We start from the raw sequence: 15,244 nt of genomic DNA, 5'->3' as shown, positions 1-15,244 counted from the left end.
GTCTGTGAGGATATGAATAGAAAATGAATTCCCATGGATGTCAAAGTGGATCAAATGGAGGCACCAGAGATTTTGACGCAGGATTTAATTGGCTCCAAAAGCCAAGGGTCCGAAATAATGTTGCCAGGCAAACCTCAAATTAACCTCACGGGCACTGTTAACATCTGATAGTGGTACAAATTGCTCAGTATTGGGTGTGAATCATATCCAAATGCACAGTATGAAGCAATCTATGTCATGAAACAAAGCAGCCTCAGACTTCACATAACGGAGGCCTGGAATATGGTCATGCGTCCCATGTGTAGAGCGTAATAATCTCTTGCGACTGCAAGGTAACAGTTCATTGTGCAGCCTTTAACAGGACAATAGAGATGCCTTGTGAGTTGCTGTCTGAGGATTTGGCTCCCAATGATTAAAATACATTTTATGGGGCGACAGGGAATGTTTCTGATGGGGTGAATTGGGTTTTAGAGCATCAGAGTAATGCAGTATAGGCCCAAGTTTGTTTTGAAGCAACTGCATCCTGCTGATGTTTGCAACTTGGGTGTTCAATGGTGGTGGACAACTAAACAATTCACTGGAGGAGGGGGTTCCACAAATATCCCCACCCTCAATGAGGGGGGAGCCCAGCACATCAGTGTAAAAGACAAGGTTGAAGCATTTGCAAGAACCTTCAGCCAGGAGTGCTGAGTGGATGATGCATCTCGGCCTCCTCCGGAGGTCCCCAGCATCACAGTTGCCAGTCTTCAGCCAATTCGATTCACTCCATGTGATATCAAGAAATGGCTGCAGGCATTGGACACTGCAAAGGTTATGAGCTCTGACAATATTCCGGCAATAGTACTGAAGACTTGTGCTCCAGATCTTGCCACACACCTAGCCAAACTGTTCCAGTACAGCTACAAAACTGGCATCCACTCAGCAATGTGGAAAATTGCCCAGCTATGTCCTGTACACAAAAAGCAGGACAACTCCAACCCAGCCAATTACAGCACCATGCACGGCTCATGCGATACTGAAGCAGTCCATGTCCAAATGCAGCAAGACCTGGACAATATCCAGGCTTGGGTTGACAAGTAGCAAGTAATATTTGTGCCACACAAGTGCCAGGTAATAACCGCTTCCAAAAAGAGAACCTAACTATTGCCCCTTAACATTCAATGACATTACCATCACTGGATCCCCCACTATCAACATCCTGGGGGTTACCATTGACCAGGAACTGAACTGGACGTAGCCATATAAATACTGTGGCTACAAGAGCAGGTCAGAGGCTAGGGATCCTGCAGCGAGTAATTCACTTTCTGACTCCCCAAAGCCTGTCCACCATCTACAAGGCACAAGTCAGAAGTGTGATGAAATACTCTCCATTTACCTGGATGAGTGCAGCTCCAACAACACTCAAGAAGCTTGACAGCATCCAGGAGAAAGCAGCCCGCTTGATTGGTACCCCATCCACAAACATTCACTCCCTCCACCACCGATGCACAGTAGCAGCAGTGTGTGCCATCTACAAGATGCACTGTAGAAACTCACCAAGGCTCCTTTGACAGCACCTTCAAAACCCACGACTGCTACAACCTGGAAGGACAAGGGCAGCAGATAGATGGGAACACCACCACCTGGAAGTTCCCCTCCAAGCCACTCACCATCCTGACTTGGAAACATATCGCCGTTCCATCATTGTCGCTGGGTCAAAATTCCTGAACTTCCTCACTAACAGCACTGTGGCTGGACCCACACCACATGGACTGCAGCGGTTCAAGAAGTCAGCTCACCACCACTTTTTCAAGGGCAATTAGCGATGGGCAATAAATGCTGGCCTAGCCAGCGACACTCACATCCCATGAATGAATGAAAAGAACCCACAAAGACAATTTCCCATCCCATAGCCATTCAGTCACATAAATCATAAAAATTCCATTTCCATAACATTGTCAGCCTTCACTCAACCCATCTGCTGCCAAAATCTCATCTAGACTCAACTGTTCCAATGCCTGCTTACAACTACCCCGTCACCCCCCACCACCAAACCCATTAATTTTCTTAACAAAAACAAAAATACCTGGAAAAACTCAGCAGGTCTGACAGCATCTGCGGAGAGGAACACAGTTAACGTTTCGAGTCCGTATGACTCTTCAACAGAACTAAGGAAAAATAGAAAAGAGGTGAAATATAAGCTGGTTTAAGGGGGGGTGGGAGAGGTAGAGCTGGATAGAGGGCCAGTGATAGGTGGAGATAACCAAAAGGTGTCATAGACAAAAGGACAAAGAGGTGTTGAAGGTGGTGCTATTATCTAAGGAATGTGATAATAGGTGACATTAAGGGTAGAAAGCAGGACGAGCAAGGTACAGATAGCCCTAGTGGGGGTGGGGTGGGGGGAAGGGATCGAAATAGGCTAAAAGACAGAGATAAAACAATGGATAGAAATGCATTTTAAAATAATGGAAATAGATGGGGAAAGAAAAATCTATATAAATTATTGGAAAAAAAGGGGGGATCGGAAAGGGGGTGGGGATAGAGGAGAGAGTTCATGATCTAAAATTGTTGAACTCAATATTCAGTCCGGAAGGCTGTAAAGTGCCTAGTCGGAAGATGAGGTGCTGTTCCTCCAGTTTGTGTTGAGCTTCACTGGAACAATGCAGCAGGCCAAGGACAGACATGTGGGCATGAGAGCAGGGTGATGTGTTGAAATGGCAAGCGACAGGGAGGTCTGGGTCATGCTTGCGGACAGACCGAAGGTGTTCTGAAAAGCGGTCATCCAGTCTGCGTTTGGCCTCTCCAATGTAGAGGAAACCGCATTGGGAGCAACGAATGCAATAGACTAAATTGAGGGAAGTGCAAGTGAAATGCTGCTTCACTTGAAAGGAGTGTTTGGGCTCTTGGACAGTGAGGAGAGGAGAAGTAAAGGGGCAGGTGTTGCACCTTCTGCGGTTGCATGGGAAGGTGCCGTGGGAGGGGGTTGAGGTGTAGGGGGTGATTGAGGAGTGGACCAGGGTGTCCCGGAGGGAACGATCCCTGCGGAATGCCGCCGGGGGGGTGAAGGGAAGATGTGTTTGGTGGTGGCATCATGCTGGAGTTGGCGGAAATGGCGGAGGATGATCCTTTGAATGCGGAAGCTGGTGGGGTGATAAGTGAGGACAAGGGGGACCCTATCATGTTTCTGGGAAGGAGAGGAAGGTTTGAGGGCAGATGCGTGGGAGATGGGCCGGACACGGTTGAGGGCCCTGTCAACCACCGTGGGTGGAAAATCTCGGTTAAGGAAGAAGGAGGACATGTCAGAGTAACTGTTTTTGAAGGTAGCATATCAGAACAGATGCGACGGAGGCGAAGGAACTGAGAGAATGGGATGGAGTCCTTACAGGAAGCGGGGTGTGAGGAGCTGTAGTCGAGGTAGCTGTGGGAGTCGGTAGGCTTGTAATGGATATTGGTGGACAGTCTATCACCAGAAATTGAGACAGAGAGGTCAAGGAAGGGAAGGGGAGTGTCAGAGATGGATCATGTGAAAATGATGGAGGGGTGGAAATTGGAAGCAAAATTAATAAATTTTTCCAGGTCCAGATGAGAGCATGAATCGGCACCAATGTAATCATCGACGTACCGGAGAAAGAGTTGTGGGAGGGGGCCGGAGTAGGACTGGAACAAGGAATGTTCCACATACCCCATAAAGAGACAGACATAGCTGGGGCCCATGTGGGTACCCATAGCCACACCTTTTATTTGGAGGAAGTGAGAGGAGTTAAAGGAGAAATTGTTCAGTGTGAGAACAAGTTCAGCCAGATGGAGGAGAGTAGTGGTGGATGGGGATTGTTCGGGCCTCTGTTCGAGGAAGAAGCGGAGACCCCTCAGACCATCCCGGTGGGGGATGGAGGTGTAGAGGGATTGGATGTCCATGGTGAAGAGGAGGCGGTTGGGGCCAGGGAACTGGAAATTATTGATATGATGTAGGGTGTCAGAGGAATCACGGCTGTAGGTGGGAAGGGACTGGACAAGGGGAGAGAGAATGAAGTCAAGATAGCAAGAAATGAGTTCCATGGGGCAGGAACAGTTGTTTCTGCCAATCACTGGCCCTCTATCCAGCTCTACCTCTCCCACCCCCCCTTAAACCAGCTTATATTTCACCTCTTCTCTATTTTTCCTTAGTTCTGTTGAAGAGTCATATGGACTCGAAACGTTAACTGTGTTCCTCTCCGCAGACGCTGTCATACCTGCTGAGTTTTTCCAGGCATTTTTGTTTTTGTTTTGGATTTCCAGCATCCGCAGTTTTTTGCTTTTATCTTACCATTACTTTTCTTATTCTGGCCATATACTGTCTTTCCCGCAACACCCTCTTTCATTTCTTTCACTATTGGCTAAAACCTGCCCTGTTGTTTTTCTCAATAAACCACATCTCCTGTTTGTTCTCCCCTTTCAATTTTTGTCCTTCCCAGACAACAGACGCTGGAACAGGTCTCATGCTCACTCTGTTATCCAATTAATATTGCCTGACATTGTGGCAATAAAAGCAACACTTTCTATGACGTACTGCACACTATCCTATCACTGAAGCGTGTTTGATATTAAAGACGTGTCACATTAAAACACCAATAGCATACCTCAATTTTAATAGTGTTATAATTTTAACAATTTAGTGGGATCTTGCTGTGCAAATAATGTTTACCTACTTAGCAGCCTAAGCCCTGTGCTCTGAAACTGTTTTTAAGCCACTCCACCTCCCTTCCCTTTCTTTAAGATCCTTCTTAAACCCACTTTTTGATCACCCCTCCTAATAGCTCCTTGTTTTCCTCAGGACCTATTTATTTCTGATTCTGTAAAAGGGTCTTGGGCTGGTTTTCTCTGTTAAAGGTCATTGTCATATTCTGAAACGCATCTCTTGCGACCAGGCTACAAGCCTTCCGTGGTATTTAAAGCCCATTTAAAAAGTGCCAAAGAACCATCAGGAAAAGAAAGATATTCTGACCTGCATTTTCCAGCCGGCAGGCAGGCTCGGCGCGGAGCCAATCACGGGCGGCGATCGGCTCAGCGCCGCCATTTTACACGGGCGGGCCAATTAAGGCCCGCCCACCATACGACGCAAGCCGTAGCGCTCAGCGCTACCTGTGCGGGCTTGGGGGGGGTGGGGGGGTGGTGGAGGAAGAGGGAGAGTCGAGGGAGACCTTGTCACATGAGGTGGGACATGTTCTCATATCTCGGAAATTTAAAAAATTTATTTAATAAAAGCTTTAGGAAACCTTATCCCGCTCGTGGATGAGGTTTCCTAAACAAAAACGTGAAGGCCGCTGGGCCTTTTTTGCCTGCCTGCCAACTGTCAACAATTACACCCACCAATTACTTCCTTCATGGCCTTAATAGGCCGTTTAACTATTGGCCGGCGTGCGCCCGCCGAACGAAATATCGCGAGACAGTGCGATGAACCCGGGGTGCATGCCCGACGTCATCGTGCGTCATTTTATGCATTGGCGTGTCGAGCCCTCCCACCCCCTGCACGCCAACTGAAAAGATCCTGCCCACAGCGCCTAAACACATCTCAGAAACATCCCAAAATGCCTCGCATATGCTTAAATGCTTTGTTGTGTGCTGGTCGTTGCTCAGTAGGCAAACATCATTTGCATAGCAAGATCCTATCGAAATATTAAAACTATGACACTATGAAAAGGACATAGTTTAGGCTCCAAACTCAAATCTGTTCAATACATGATAACGGAACTGTCTAGTATTACAGTAAATGTGATTTGGATATAAAACTGTACAGGGTAAGAAGATGTCACAATGTCAATGTCCATCCCCCACTAAGTGGAAAAAGTAGTTCGAGTTTTACCTCACCAACCCGACTGGATTTGCGAGGCCGACTGACGTTCTGTAGATGCCAGGGCAACGGTTGGTACACCCGATAGCGGGGAGGTTCCTCCTGGAATAGTTCAGCCCCAAACTTCCAGATGACATGCAGTAAAAATTAGAGAGCATTAAAGAGTGAAGTAGAAAACAATAATGAACACTACGAGAAGGGAAATAGAAAAGGCAGGGACAATAACCTCCTTGCAACATCCATAATATTGGTTTTATCTGCCAACTAGACGCTTGACAAATTATGAAACCCTTTTATCCGTGCCCATGTGAATGTGTTGACAGGTTGTCAAGCAAATGTCGTAATTACTCAGTTTTCCAGCAACCAATGAAATGAGAAACACAAGGCCAAAGACAGAACCTTGCTTTGAGTGCTACTGATGCTATATTAACATGCACCAGTTTTAAATAACATAATTGTTTGTTTTTTTTCGCAGAATTGCTTCGTTCCCAAGAAAATAGCAAGCATGTCAGTCAGCCACATTATCCAGCTAATTAGTGGCTGAAAGCAGAATTTATCCACTCAATTATTTCGTGAGAAAGAAGGTGCAGCAGAGAAAACCAGGAGGGACAGAAGCGCAAATAACGGCAGAGGAGAAAAGCAAGAGGAAGGATGAGACTGAAAGGAAAAAAGGAGGCAAAAGCAAAATACAGCAGATGCAGGATCTCTTGAAATAAAAATCAGGACATTCTGGAAACACTCAGCAGGCCGGGCAGCACCTAGGGAGAGAAAAACAGAGTCAATGGCATGAATTTTCACCGAGTCGGGATGACTCAGGAGTCCTTTAAAAATGGCAGCCAGGATCCAATACAAGATTCCCAACACCATTCCCGGGTTTTCTGATATTTGCGAGTTCCTTTGAAGGGCTGGTTCAAGTCGAAAACCTGCACCCTGGATTCCCGATTCCCGACCTGGCTGGTTCCATTGTGGGGGCAGGCATGTCCTAGTGGTCCGCAATTTGCATGGAGTCAGGCCAGGTTTTCAATGGGTTGTGGTTCACGGCACTTCAGAAGTGTCATGGACTATAGTCTGCATGAAAGGTAAATTCAAAAGGTCCTCCTCATGACCCCCATGCCAAAGTGTGCCCCCCAAACAACACACATGGCCTCATGCCAAGATATGCCCCCTCCCACCCCTTATGCCCACTCATGCATCATTATCTATTCTTGGCTGACAGTCCAGAAACCCATTAGTGAACTAATTCACCTGACCCCAGAGAGAACATTGCTTGATTGGCAGCTCAGACTCTCCAACATTTGCTGTCAATTTCACAATACTTACTTGCACAAGATAAAGAGGTTCAAGTGCTTGCAGTTTCAGCTATTAAAACTTTAATAGGTCTGGATGATTGGCAGCTATATTGGGCTGTAATAAATAGGAGCTTTTGTTAAGAAAGTGGAAAGTTATCAATGGATGACTGCTTTTTTTTGACACATCTTACTGTCACCATAGGAATCATTGGTTCTACAGAGTGTATAATAGTACAAACATGGACAAAGGCGAGGTGAGGTGAGAGTGACTGCCCTTGATATCAAGGCAGCATTTGACAGAGTGTGGCATCAAGGAGCCCTAGCAAAACTGAAGTCAATGGGAATCAGCGGGAAAACTCTCTGCTGGTTGGGGTTGTACCTAGCACAAAGAAAGATGGTTGTGGTTGTTGGAGGTTAATCATCTCAGTTCCAAGATCACTGCAGGAGTTCCACAGGGTAGTGTCCTCAGCCCAACCATCTTCAGGTGCTTCATCAATGACCTTCCTTCCATCATAAGGTCAGAAATGGGGATGTTCGGTGATGATTGCACAATGTTCAACACCATTCATGAATCCTCAGATACTGGAGCAGTCCATGTCCAAATGTAGCAAGACCTGGACAATAGCCATGCTTGGGCTGACAAGTGGCAAGTAACATTTGTGCTACGCAAGTGCCAGGAAGTGACCATCTCCAACAAGAAAGAATCTAATCATTGCCCCTTGACATTCACTGAATCTCCCATTATCAACATCCTGGGAATTAACATTGACCAGAAACTGATCTGGACTAGCCATAGAAATGCTGTGGCTACAAGAGCAGGTCAGAGGCTAGGAATCCTGCGGTGAGTAACTCACCTCCTGACTCCCCAAAGCCTGTCCACCACCTACAAGGCACAGGTCAGGAGTGTGATGGAATACTCCCCACTTGCCTGGATGAGTGCAGCTCCTACAACACTCAAGAAGCTGGACACTTTCCAGAACAAAGCAGCCTGCTTGATTGGCACCACATCCACAAACGTTCACTCCCTCCACTACCGATGCACAGTAGCAGCAGCGTGTACCATCTACAAGATGCACTGCAGGAACTCACCAACGATCCATAGACAGCACTTTCCAAACCCACGCTCACTACCACCTAGAAGGACAATGGCAACAGACACATGGGAACACCACCACCTACAAGTTCCCCTCCAAGTCATTCACCATCCTGACTTGGAAATATATCGCCGTTCCTTCACTGCCACTGGGTCAAAATCCTAGAACTCCCTCCTTAACAGCACTGTGGGTGTACCTACACCACATGGACTGTAGCTGTTCACCATCACCTTCTCAAGGGCAATTAAGGATGGGCAATAAATGCTAGCCTAGCCAGTGACACCCACATCCTATGAATGAATTAAAAAAAGGACATGAGTGCCTTACCTTGGCATGGGGCCATGAGGGGCAATTGGAGGTGGGTGGGCGTATGAAGTTGCATGGATGGGGCGTGGTGGGTGAGTTGGAGGGCCTTTGTGTTATTTTAACTGAGATGAGGTCCTACAGCCTGTTAAACAGCCCTCCCCGGCAGCCAGCAGCCCCTGTGGCTGCCTCTGAACTTTTTCCAAGATCAGCTGGTCCGACTCCACCCCACCCCCACCCCACATAATGAAAATCCCATCTTTTGTCAGTTTCACCCTAGGCAACCGGGGCGAGCCGGTAATTTCCTCAACTCTCGCTACCTGCCTCAAGGATGAAAATCCAGGCCAATATTTCAGGTCAATGACCCTTCGTCAGGAGAAAAAAGGAGACAGACAGGAAACAACAGCGAGAGAATAAATGAGATAAATAGAGAAGAAAGAAAACAAGAAACATGGAGACAGAGTAAAGGATTGGGAGCAAGAGAATGAGAAAAAAATACAGGCAGAAAAACAGACACAGTCACATACACACGCATGTGCACACACACACATACACACATACACAGTCACACTCATATATGCACACACACACAGTCTCTCTCTCTCTCTCTCACACACACGCATGTACACACACACACACAGCCCTACACGCACACACACACAAACACACACGCATACACATGTGTGCATACAGTCACACAGATATATGTGCATACTCATACACACACACACACACACACACACAGTATCTCCCTCTCTCTCACACACACAGTCACAAACACACAGTCACAAATGTGCACACACAGTCACGCACATACACATGTGCACATACAGTCACACACACATACACACACACACACAGTCACACACACATGTGCACACACACAGTGCTGTACAAGCTCTTATTTTTCTCTCTTATCATGACAAAATGCTGTATTTCTTGTGAAGAGAAATGAGTGTGTGAACTAGAGAAAGTTCCACACCTCTAACAATGACATCTTCATGAGGATTTTACATAGAATGAGTTAAAGGCGGTTCTGATTTTGTAGCAATATAATAGTTTGAGGTCAAAAGTACAATTTTAGAAGCTAAAAAGCACATTGTGCTGGTGTGCAGTGTAGTGGCTTTGTGTTCTTGATGCCTTGTACACTGCGAGGGTTCTGTCAAGTGGCAGTAAAGCACCAGCCCACAGGGAAAAGAGGGAAGGGTCAGAAGTTTTACTTAGTGCCGCTCAAGCATCCGAGAGTGTTTGGTTTTATAATGGCCATTAGCAGAGCCTAAGACCAAATCACGTCTGCATCATCCTGGGTACAGCTGGTGCGCAAAGGCTCAAGAAATGTGAAGGGAGGGTGGGGGTGGGGGTGGTGCAGATTAATAAGTGGCCAGTGTGACTGGGGAATGCCTCTGGGAAGGTAATTTACACAGAGGAGAAGGTTATGATGCTAAAATTTTTAACTTCCTATCATTCTGGAACTCTACTCAAAGCAACCAGTAAGGATGTTTAGGAAAGGCCAACATTTGGCTGCACAATAAAATTGAATTCAGCTTTAGGTCGACCATTTTATAAAATCAATGAAACCGAAATCAAGTGTTGAAAAATGACACACTTGTTATATATAAGTAGCACCAGTATCAACGAAAAAAATAAGTTTGAATGAAATAGAAGTGGGAGATGAGTGAGAGGTGGGGAAGAATAAATCAAAGTTCAGAATCAGATGTGCTAACAGTTATCACAAAGAAACAAGGTTTAATAGCTTGTGAATACGTTTCTTAAAAATCTGTAAAAGAATTTGAATAATGTCGCACAATGTACAAACAGTCAGACAGTGAAAAGGAATTAGACAAATAATTGAGCTAGAAACAAATAATTGAGTTCAAAACCTAGAGGATTCCTTAAATAGGAGATGGATGGATTACAAAAAAACAGGCAGATAAACAAGGAGACAGCTAAAGTTTGAAATTGCTGAAGCTAATGTTTGGAACTCAAGGCTGCAGAAAAGGGCGACGTCTTGTTCCTGAAGCTTTCTTTGGGTTTCACCCAAACAGTGTCAGAGGCCCAACTGATTGGGGATGGGAGAGAAAACTGAAGTGATTAAAGCACAGATGAGATGAAGCACAGTAGCAGCATGGGACTTCTTCTATTCCCGAAGGTGCTATTGGCCGGGTTATGATTTCACAAGCTCATGACCTCTGATACCTCACCCAAGTGGTGCCTGAGGGAATAAACAATGCAACCTGGACATTCCAGCCTCCCCTGGTGGAGGTACATCCCTAGCAGGAGAGGAGTTCCATCTGACTTTCACCACCCTTCCAAATTTGGGGTCATTGCAATACAGGAGGCAAGTTCACTGCTGAGATGGGAGTTGTTACAGGCCCCTCTCAGGACTTCAGAGTCAGCATTGCCAGGAAAACTCTTAAACTCATCCTCTACCAACCTTTGAACGTGTGATTACCGGTGTCATTAGGCATCCTGTGACTCTGGCATTTAACTGACCCAGATGTCAGAAATATGTTGGAGCACATGTTTCCTCTTATACATATGATATGTGGGGAATGAGGCGATTGGAGGAGTAGGTGGAGATGGGAGGAGTGGGGGACCCAAAACAGACCTACAATTGGGTTTGCATGCCGATCACTCCGAATTGGCCAAAAGAATTATTGGAGGATGTGTGGAAAGTTTAGGCCAATTAAATCTAATGTTTAAAATAACATTTTGGGGTACAGAATATGAATAATTAGGTACAAGGCATGTGGTGAGTGTAGCATGTTGGGAAGAAACAGGTGACATTGGGTCCCAAAGCTCTTCACCACTAAGGGCTTCCTCACCTCGTATCTAGTCTGTTGGAGACTCATTGATAGCGACTGATCACTACGATTAGTCAACAACTCCATTATAGGAACTTAGGACTTAGGAGCAGGAGTAGGCCATTCAGCCCTCCGAGCCTGCTCCACCATTCAGTAAGATCATGGGTGATCTGGTTGTGGTCTCAACTCCACTTTTCCCTCTGCTCCCCATCGTCCTGAATTCCCTTATCTATCAAAAGTCTGTCTAACCGTATCTTGAATAAATTCAATGACCCAGGCTCCATTGCTTTCTGGGGAAGAGGATTGCACAATCTAACAACGCTTTGAGGGAAAAAAATTCTCCTCATCTCCGTCTTAAATGGTAGACCTCTTATTCTTAAACTGTGCACCCTGGTTCTAGTCTCTTCCAGCGATGGAAACATCCTCTCGGTATCCCCCAATCGAGTCCCCTCAGGGTCTTATATGTTTCGATAAGACCACCTCTCATTCTTCTAAACTCCAAATGGGTATAAGGTCCAACCTGTTCAACCTTTCTTCAAAAAATAAGCCCCTTATCCCACGATGAGTCGCCGGAGCCTTCTCTGAACTATTATTGCTGTAACATGTGACTACCAGGATGTTAGAAGGTGAACTAGATGAACCTTGGTTCTTATTGCTCAGCAATTCCTATGAATATTTCACTATAAAAGCCACACATTCAGGCCTGATCTTATCTGCACTCTAATGTGCATCAAATAGAATGTTCAGCAGGATTGTCGCTGGACAGCAATCGGACTGATTACTTGTGTTGCTGCTGCCTATCTCAGGTGACCTGTACCAAATGTTATCCTGGCAGACATTGGCACAGGTAGGGGCTCAGTGTTATAGTGCATTTGATAAACAGTGGCAGGGAGAGGGAGGATGGAAGTGATTTTACGCGAACAAACAATGGGAAGGAAGGTCCTTTTAAAAAAAAATCACACTTGTCAAATGATTCCATCCAGTAGCTGCCACAACAATTGATAGTAATTGTATTAGTGGGAGGCGGTGGCGTAGTGATAATGTTACTAGACTTGTAATCCAGAGGCTGATGCTCTGGGGACACGGGTATGAATCCCACCATGGCAGCTGGTGGAATTTAAGTCCAATGAATAAATCTGGAATTAAAAACTAGTCTAATGGTGGCCAACAAACCATTGTCGATTGTTGTAAAAACTCATCTGGTTCACGAGTGCCTTTTAGGGAAGGAAATCTGCCATCCTTACCTGGTCTGGCCTACGTGTGGCTCCAGACCCACAGCAGTGTGGTTGACTCTTAAATGGCCGAGCAAGCCTCTCAGTTGTAGCAAACCGTTATGAAGTCAGAAAGGAAGGAAACTGGATGGACCACCCGGCATCGACCTAGGCACCAGAAACGACAACAGCACACGCGACCCTGTCGATCCTGCAAAGTCCTCGTTACTAACATCTAGGGGCTTGTGTAAAAATTAGGAGAGCTGTCCCACAGACTAGTCAAACAACAGCCTGAAATAGTCATACTGACAGAATCATATCTTACAGATAATGTCCCAGGCACCATCATCACTATCTCTGGGTATGTCCTGTCCCACCAACAGGACAAGCCCACCAGAGATGGTGGAAGAGCAGTATACAGTCTGGAGGGAGTTGCCCTGGCAGTTTACAACATCGTCTCTGCAACCCATGTAGTCTTATGGCATCAGGTCAAACAAGGTCAAGGAAACCTCACGCTGGTTACCACTTACTGCCCTCCCCACCTCAGTTGATGAACCAGTACTCCTACACATTGAAAACCACTTGGAGGAAGTGCTGAGGGTTACAAGGGCACAGAATGTACTTTGGGTGGGGGACCTCAATGTCCATCACCAAGAGTGGCTCAGTAGCACCACTACTGACCAAGCTGGCTGAGTCCTAAAGGGCATAGCTGGTGGACTGGGTCTGCAGCAGGTGGTGAGGGAACTAACAAGAGGGAAAAACCTACTTGGCCTCACCCTTATCAATCTACCTGTCACAGATGTATCTGTCCATGACAGTATGAGTAGGAGTGACCACCGCACAGACCTTGTAGAGATGAAGTCTTGTCTTCAAATTGAGGATACCCTCCATCGTGTTGTGTGGCATTACCACAGTGCTAAATGGGATAGATTTCAAATAGATCTAGCGACTCAAAACTGGGCATTCCCGAGGCATGCTGGGCCATTAGCAGTTGCAGAATTGCACTCAGCCACAATCTGTAACCTCATGACCCATCAAATCTCTAACTCTAGCCTTGCCATCAAGCCCAGAGGTCAACTTTGGTTCAATGAAGAGTGCAGGAGGGCATGCCAGGAGCAGCACCAGCACTAAAAATGAGGACTCAACCTGGTGAAGCTACAACACAGGACTTGCCAAACAGCAGAAGCAGCAAGTGACAGAGCTAAGCAATCCCACAACCAACGGATCAGATCTAAGATCTTCAATCCTGCCACATCCAGCCATGAATGGTGGAGGACAACTACACTAAATGGAAGAGGAGGGTCCACAAATATCCCCACCCTCGATGATGGGGGAGCCTAGCACATGCTGAAGTGGTTGCAGCCATCTTCAGTCAGAAGTGCCAAATGGATGATCCACTTTGGCCTTTTCCTGAGGTCCCCAGCATCACAGATACCAGTCTTCAGCCAATTCAATTCACTCCGCATGATATCAAGAAACAGCTGAAGATACTGGATATTGAAATGGCTACGGGTCCTGGCAACATCCCACCAATAGTACTGAAGACTTCTGCTGATAAGTGGCAAGCGACATTCACGTCACACAAGTGCCAGGCAATGGCCATCTCCAACAAGAGGGAATCTAACCATCTCCCCTTGACATTCAATGGCATTACCATCGCTGAATCCCCCACTATTAACATCCTGGCGGTTACCATTGACTAGAAACTGAACTGGACTAGCTATATAAATACTGTAGCTACAAGAGCAGGTCAGAATTCTGCGAAGAGTAACTCACCTGACTCCCCAGATCCAGTCCACCATCTACAAGGCACAATTCAGGAGTGTGATGGAATACGCTCCACTTGCCTGGATGAGTGCAGCTCCCACAGCACTCGAGAAGCTCAACACCATCCAGGGCAAAGCAGCCCACTTAATTGCCATCTACCCATCCCATCCACCACCTGAAACATTCTCTCCCTCCACCACCGATGCGCTGTAGCAACAGTGTGTACCATCTACAAGATTCACTGCACCAACTCCTTCGACAGCATCTAGAAACCATCTAGAAGGACAAGGGCAGCAGACACATGGGAACACCACCACCTGCAAGTTCCCCTCCAAGCCAAACACCATCCTGACTTGGAAATATATCACCGTTCCTTCACTGTCGCTGAATCAAAATCCTGGAACTCCCTCCCTAACAGCACGGTGGGTATACCTAGACCACATGGACTGTAGCGGTCCAAGAAGGCAACTCACTAGCACCTTCTCAAGGGCAATTAGGGATGGGCAATAAATGCTGGCCTAGCCAGCGATGCCCACATCCCATGAACGAATAAAGAAAATTTACAGTCTTCGAATCTCCCAGTTCAACTCACCTTCCCAACTGCCCTGACAACAAGGAACAGCACTGTCATTAGAGTGCCCAGCATCTTCTAGCCCCTCCGTCTAATTTTCTTCCTTCTAAAGTGGTTTTGGTGATTTATACACGGCCAAATGCTTCGCTGAGTGTATGCGGCAGACAGGTCAGTCCCAGCAAGACTGTCTTAAGACCACTAATGAGCTTATAGGCCTGATTTAGAGCCTCTACGTAATCTTTAACTGCTTGTCCTGTGTCCTTGTATTCACCCTTGGGCAGTGTTATTAAAAGCAACTCAATGTTTGAATCAGCTGAGTGTGTTCAAGGCTGCGAGCAAAGGTAATGAAGTGGTGCTTTTCTCATCCATTACATGATTTTAGAGAAAGAGACTGCATCC

General features: G+C 46.4%; 1 protein-coding gene across 1 annotated transcript in view; it reads right to left on the bottom strand.

The window, feature by feature from the left end:
* LOC144690995 (uncharacterized) overlaps positions 1–15,036 on the bottom strand; it is a 34,872-nt gene extending 19,836 nt beyond the window's left edge. Inside the window, exons 1-2 of the mRNA XM_078558949.1 lie at positions 14,867–15,036; positions 5,819–5,929 (exon numbers count right to left, since the gene is read on the bottom strand). Coding sequence (XP_078415075.1) covers positions 5,819–5,929; positions 14,867–14,920 — 165 coding nt within the window. The 5' untranslated portion in view covers positions 14,921–15,036. The remainder of the gene's footprint in view (positions 1–5,818; positions 5,930–14,866) is intronic.
* Between the last annotated feature and the right edge of the window lie 208 nt (positions 15,037–15,244).

The sequence above is a fragment of the Cetorhinus maximus genome, chromosome 2 (genome assembly GCF_964194155.1).
Source record: "Cetorhinus maximus chromosome 2, sCetMax3.hap1.1, whole genome shotgun sequence".
Taxonomy (NCBI): Eukaryota; Metazoa; Chordata; class Chondrichthyes; order Lamniformes; family Cetorhinidae; genus Cetorhinus; species Cetorhinus maximus.
Note: the sequence above shows the minus strand (reverse complement) of the source record. Positions and strands in the feature narration are given on the sequence as shown.